This window comes from Pygocentrus nattereri, chromosome 8 (assembly GCF_015220715.1).
Source record: "Pygocentrus nattereri isolate fPygNat1 chromosome 8, fPygNat1.pri, whole genome shotgun sequence".
Taxonomy (NCBI): domain Eukaryota; kingdom Metazoa; phylum Chordata; class Actinopteri; order Characiformes; family Serrasalmidae; genus Pygocentrus; species Pygocentrus nattereri.
The window spans coordinates 7575573-7582500 of NC_051218.1; the positions used below are offsets into that span (position 1 = coordinate 7575573).

Genomic DNA, 6928 nt, shown 5'->3' on the forward strand with positions numbered 1-6928 from the left:
AGAAAGAGCGAGAGAGAGAGAGAGAGAGCGAGCAAGAGAGTGAGAGTGTGAGAGAGAGAGAGAGAGAGAGAGAGCGAGCAAGAGAGTGAGAGAGTGTAAAAGAGTGAGAGCAAGAGAGTGAGAGAGAGACAGAGAGAGTGAGAGCAAGAGAGAGAGAGAGAGAGAGTGTGAGAGAGTGAGGGAGAGACAGAACAAGAGAAAGCAAGAGAGAGAGAGAGATAGAGGGAGAGGGCTTATACGTCAGTCAGTAAATTCAGCTTACATGAGGAAAACTATTAAAAAAAGGAACTTTACTGCTGGTGTGTATGAGTTTGTGATATTCAGCTCTGCAGACTGAAGCCAAGCTTAGGGTCCTTTATGGGCACACTTAATCCCCCCCATTAAAAGTCCAGCGCTGACCAGGAGTCAATTTACAGCTCAAGGTCAAAACCTACTGCAGCAGGTCAGCTATGGCTCATGGACACCCTGGTCCAGTTTTTCCCAGAACTGTTTTTGAAACTGCATACCAGTGTCAGATATTAACTGATTGGTTGTGCTGAACCCTCATAGCTATGTTCACGCTCACGGGAGGGGCTGCTACACTGTGCTTCAATTTTTGCATTACTGTTTTGACTGTGTCTCTGTATGTTCTGTCTTCCCAGACTTGAAGATGTTGTCATCTTTCCATGATCCAATCCATGTCTTCTGCTCATTCCCACTTCAGTCCAAGCTCCAGTCATTACTCCAATGCATACTACAGTCCAAACTTGAGTAGATGCTTCATGGTCTAGTCCACACTTTAATCCATGCTCCAGTCCAGACTTCAATCCATGCTCCAGTCCAGACTCCAGCCCATACTTCACCCATGCTCCAGTCTATACTTCACCCATGCTCCAGTCTATACTTCAGTCCATGCTCCAGTTCGTACTTCAGTCCATGCTCCAGTCCACACTTCTGTCAATGCTCCAGTCCATAATTGTCTATACTTCAGTCCACACTCCAGTCAGTACTTCTGACCACACTCCAGCCCATAATTCTGACCATGCTCCAGTTCATACTCATCTATACTTCAGGCCACACTCTAGTCCATACTTCAGTCCATGCTCCAGTCTATACGTCTGTCCATACTTCAGTCCACACTACAGTCCGTACTTCTGACCACGCTGCAGTCCTTACTCCAGTCTATTCTTCAGTCCATGATCTAGTCCGTACTTCAGTCCACACTCCAGTCCATACTTCTGTCCACACTCCAGTTCACTTCTTGTTATGACATCAGCTGGTGGGAAGGATGAAGGGGGCCTCCTTGGCTCCACCAACAGTTTTGCTCACTTGTTTGTTTGCTTGTTACCTGATTAATCTCTGATTTTTTGGCTTTCTGTTTTTTATTTTTACTTTTATTTAGCCTTTCAACCAGTTTGCTGTTTGCCTGCATGTTTTTGTAAAGAGCTTTAGCAGTTGCTGCCTTCAGCACCGGCAAAGCTTGGAAAATGTAGGAAACGGCCAGTGCGTTGAACAGTGTTGCGTGGAACACAGTGTTGTGAATGGCAGCTGAAAAGGCCACTCTTGGCATTTTTTGGAGTCTGATGAAATGGGTTTAAATAATTGTTTAGCACTTCAACTGCTGCAAGCACCAAGCTGCAGCCTGAACCTGGTTGAACTGGGTTGTAACATGTTCTGTAACGGTCAATGTGTTTGGTGGTCACTTACCTGAAGGCTAGTGACGGTCAATCTCCGGGCGTCATCAGACAGCGTGGCGATGGGGACAGTGAATGGACTGTCTGGGATGTGCTCATTGTTAAACCTGATTGACACCTCATAGTCACCTGGAGGATCAGAGGAAAAAGGATTTATTATTAATTCCCAAAACTACAACAACAAACCACAGACGTGCACTCAGCTCAAACCCAAAACCTTCAAAACCTCAAGATCTCTTATCAGTAATGCTGTGTTTACAGACTGTTCTGCAAACCATGGGATCACGGAATGTTCTCCTAATGTTCTACCAAGCTTTATCAACTCCTTCAGGGTTTCAAAATTGCTAGTACAGCTATCCCGAGGATTGATTAACAGTTTAGAGGTTAGCAGTACTTCGAAGTAAAATTCTACTCAGTTATGGCTGCGAATCAGCAGGTAAGTGGTGTGTTGGAAATGACTCATAATCACAACTGCACTTCTTATTTCTTGTATACTTCTTGTGTCTTTGTAACAATCCTTCAAAGCCTATCTGAGGCGGAATGTTATAAGCTGTATTATTATCTGATATGTTTATTCTTCTGTTTGTGTAATTTGAATTGCCACTGTTTATGAAAGGTGCTACACTTGCCTAAAGATGTGTGTTCTTTAAAGAAGTATTTTAAAAGCAGAATAAATGAATAACGAGAAATGCTGGACGTTATGTTTTAGCGTGACTTCACTGCAGCAGGCTGGGTGTGTATATGTACCTGGCTCCTGTACTATGTAAGAGACTCCACATGAGCCGTCCTTCCTGTCCTCAAAAGAAATTTCTGCCTTGCTGGGTCCCTCAACAGCGATGGACAAACCTCCTGCTCCAGCCTCTCGCGTCCAGATACTGAACTCCGCTGGAAGACGAGAATGAAAGAGAGAGTTAGAGGAGTTTTAGAGTTAGATGAATAGACCAGCTATGGCATGCTTGGTGTCTGACGTTTGCTTCTGCAGTTGTAGCACCAGAGCTTTGAGGCCAATGTTGCAAATGATAATAGAAGCTAAAACCCCACCAACAACAGTACAGGCCATATTTAGGCATTTAAGATGCCTGTGGCTGTTTTTAGCTATACTAATGTAGTTTAGTCCATGTTTATAGATAACAATGATTCATACAGTCTCAGATAATCAAGTCTATTAGAGATCCTGAACATCTCCACACACTTTGAGGTGAGTGTGTGGTGATTTATGCATGCTGTTAGCTCTGTGCTAATTGGTGGGGTAGAAGCTTCCACTACTAAACGTCAGACAACAAACAAGTCTTGGTTGATCAACAAAATCTGTAACAAGAAGAAAAATGTGAAAATTAGATTTTTGTCCAAACTAGGGTTGGGCGATATGGCAAACTTATAACATCACAATACTTTAAGAGATTTTCATGATACAAAATATGCATTGTAATATTTAGTTTTTCTGAAATGTAATAAGGAACAGGTATAATTAACCTGTAGTCCCACACATGAAATATACAATATACTCCAATATAATAATAATAATTAAATATTAAACTTGCAACTGCAATGATTTTTAATTAGTAATGATACATGTAGCCAGTCAGTATTCTTTAAGTACTGACGATATCCACGGCATCCTCAGAAAAGCATGTTGTGGCATAATTTATCACAATATCAATAAAAGTATCATCATATCGCCCATCCTGAGTTCAAACTATCTTGTCAATTCTCCCCAGAGGCAGAAGCTTGTGGTACGTACTGGGCACCCCTGCGATTCCTCTCTGTAGTCCGGTACCACCAGCTCGGACCTTGTGTGCGCCCCCCTCACCAAGGGGTCCTACAGTAAACTGGAAGGGGCTGCCAGGGACATGCTGCCCCCTGTACTTCACACTGACCGTGTGGGAGCCCATCTCAGCAGGCACGAAACGAACACTGTAGGTACTGTCTCCACTTTCCACGAGCTCAGCATCCACAACCTTCCCTCCCGGGCTGGTCACCTGGGCCGTCATGCCCTGCACATCTGCGGACAAGAACACACAGCACAGAGAAGATCACTTCTGAGAAATGTTTTACGGTATATAATAAAGTAAAAGATATTTAGTGGCACATTGAGGGATTCTAATCTAACTCCAGCAATAAAACTACTACCTACTCTTTATATAGGCCAATACTCCACATGTTGTGTATAAGTTTATGTATCAAAAACAATAATTTTTACACAATCATTTTCAACCTTTTTTTTATCCTTTAAATTGTTTCAGGCTGTCGTGAAACAAGGCAATGAGCCATTTACTTCCTGACAGCCAGGAACAGCACAATGTTTCATCGTTTACCCACAATCGTCCAATAACTCTGAAACAGACAACTGAAAAGAAATGCGGGGGGCTAAATTGCTGTAGCCTAAATGGAGAGTCGTATGTAAATGTGCTTATGTTTGTGACATCACAGCCATGATTAGGTTAAAACTGGCTGCAGCTTAGTTTTCATATGTGGACTGTACAGACTGCACAGAGGCAAACATCAGCCATGTTTGCATAGGACACCAAGGACAAAGCAGAGAAAATCAGGTTTTTTAAAATATGGAACTTTAAATGGACACTAAGTGGAAACTGACATGCCCAACTGCACTCCATGCACTCATGATCTCTGATAACACAGAGAGAGTCTAGTCATATCTTCCAAAGCAGAGCTGCATTTGAGGCTTATCTAAGCTGCAATAAATAGCATCCCTGCTGCAGAGGGTCAGACAACTTCAGCCAGTGAAGCACAGGAGCTGGGTTTGGGCCAGACCTTCACCTAGTGTTATACATACACACCATATCTGATTATACCCATCATAGCTTAAACACACAGTTGCTGTAAAAGCAAAGGGGAACTTTGTGTGGAAAGTGTGGAATAGACTATGGGAAGGGGCTTCATTCTATAAGCTTGTGTAGCAGAAGTGGGATCTTGTTTATTCAGGCGCTCTTCTGTGAAAGATGAGCACGGATCTTCTCTACCTTCTGCCAAAAGGAGTGTTTTACGATGCCAACTGCACTACATTACTCACTACTGTTCGTGTTAATGGCCCAGTGGAAAAGACATTCCTATAATTCTTCAGGACAGCAATCAATGCTTTATGAAATCATAAGATTTCAGTGCTATTCAGTTCAATTAGACTATTTTGGTACGATTCAGAATTACTTTTTAAAATACACAGAATGCGCAAATGATTGGAGGAAAACAAAAAAAGGTCCAAAGGTTTTGTTTTGTCCAAAAAATTAGTGCATACCTGACTGAATAATATAACAATCAATATCATGGATTCTAACATTTCAAAAGCAACAAAATCTTCAACACCTCCAGGTCGATTTTCCAGCGCCCCCATCACTTACCCTCTTTGGCTGTGAGAGATCCAAAGCAGCCCAGACTCTCACGGCCCAGAAACGACCCGAAAACATCTCTGAAGGGGTCTCCCCCTCCCACCTGCCTGCTCTCCTCCACATGAACCTCTCGTTTGGTCTCTCCGCCGCGGGTCTTGCTGATTTCCGTGCGCTCTGTGCGTGTGTATGTGTGGCTGCTGCGCGTGAATGTGCGGGTCAGACGCTCCTGAGCCGAAACCATCTGGAACCAGTTCCCTGACAAAAGAAGTTCAGACTAGAGTTAGACTGATAGGTGTTAGGTGACTAGACTGATAGTTAGGTGATAATCTTTATTGAAATGTATTGTGTCAAATTTATTTAACTGGTTATCAATTTATAGAAACAGAACTAGCAATTGTTGGAAAAGTGTCCAAAGTGCAAATGTTCTTACTCAGATATGGTCCAGTCAACGATACCTCAAGATAGTCATCAATACTGAGATTTTTATAAATTAACACCTTGCGTGCCCAGCTCACATCCCTTTTCACTCATATGTTTTCATATCAGTGATAAATGCTGCAATGATGAATAACAGATTTCCTTTTTTCTCATACTAATCATTATATTTATTATGATCAAGGCAGTTTGCTAAAATATCACATTTTTTCTGCATTGTCCAGCTCTACCTGCTCTAATAACTGTGTTTGTCTTGTGATTTTGCTCAGAGCAGATTTTCAGGTATTCTCTCGCTGAAATCACTCCAGTGATGCACTGTCCCGCAAATCAGACAGTGACTCTACAGCTCAGACACAAAGGCTGTTCATACACAACATCTGTGCTGTGGAGCTGTTCAGCAGAACCACAGACTGGAAACTCTAATTAAAGTTCTACAGACGTCACACAGAGTCAGACTCGCGTCGTCCAATGTGCTGCGTGAATAATAGAGGATGGTGTTAAAAGCTTGTGTGTTTATTTACCTTCTGTGGTTTTCTAGCTTTAAGCCTAAACCTTCTGAAAAAGCCTGAGCAGCTCAGAATGTTTAAGCAGTTTTTCGTTTAATGATGGCCATAAATTATATAATTACTGAAATAGTGTGTAGTGTCTGGGGTTTCTCTGACATGTGAGCAAGGACCACCAGGAAATCAAAATATATGTGACACTGTGAATCAGTATTACTTTATAGTAATTTTCACTCACTGTTTCTGCCTGACTATTATAATCTATCAATCTTCTATGAGGACAACAATGGAAACAAGCCTGTGAGCTTAACTGTGCTTTTATCCTGGATAATTTTTAAATGCCTGTAGGTTCTGTATGAATGCAGACTTATATGTATTTAACTGTCAAATATATCATCATCATCACCATCTAAACCCGATGCGGAATTAATTACAGTGACGTAAGGAGCAGAAAAGTCTGCCACTCCAATCCACCCACATGCTCTGGTTCACACAGGCTGGACTGCTTTGATTTAGAACGGTACTCAGAGAGGCTGTTTATTCTCACCTGGAATTTTGAGGTTGAGGTCACAGATGCTGCCCACTGAAGCGATAGAGGGCGCCTGCCTCTTCCTCGTGATGCTCTCCTTCATCCTGCCTTCTCCTGTTACCTTCACTGTGAACGGGCTCCCTGAGAGCGAGAGAAAAACGTGAGACATCGTCCTGCTTTTCAGAGACCTGCAGTCTATAACAGAGCGGAACGCTATTATGCTCACCTGGGATGTGCTTTTCTGCAAATTTGATGTTGATGATGTAGTTGCCCGGCTCGGTGGGGCAGTAGGTCACTCGGCACGTTCCGTCTTCCACATCCTCACACTTTATATCCACTTTACTTGGACCCTCAATGGACAGCCCCAGTCCCCCGTAACCTGGGAGCATAGTCAGCACAGCTGCTTAACACTCTAGTTCAGGTTAAGTTGATATGTGAATAACG

The 6928-nt window shown here is 42.7% G+C and overlaps 1 protein-coding gene across 4 annotated transcripts in view; it reads right to left on the reverse strand.

Annotated features, from left to right (window-relative positions):
• Window positions 1-6928, reverse strand: part of flnca (filamin C, gamma a (actin binding protein 280)) — a 42922-nt gene that overhangs the window by 5618 nt on the left and 30376 nt on the right. For all 4 annotated transcript variants that reach the window (XM_017717239.2, XM_017717237.2, XM_017717238.2 and 1 more), the window contains 6 exons: window positions 6711-6863; window positions 6503-6625; window positions 5030-5272; window positions 3415-3675; window positions 2421-2558; window positions 1687-1802 (listed from right to left, as the gene is read on the reverse strand). In XM_017717239.2, coding sequence (XP_017572728.1) covers window positions 1687-1802; window positions 2421-2558; window positions 3415-3675; window positions 5030-5272; window positions 6503-6625; window positions 6711-6863 — 1034 coding nt within the window. The remainder of the gene's footprint in view (window positions 1-1686; window positions 1803-2420; window positions 2559-3414; window positions 3676-5029; window positions 5273-6502; window positions 6626-6710; window positions 6864-6928) is intronic.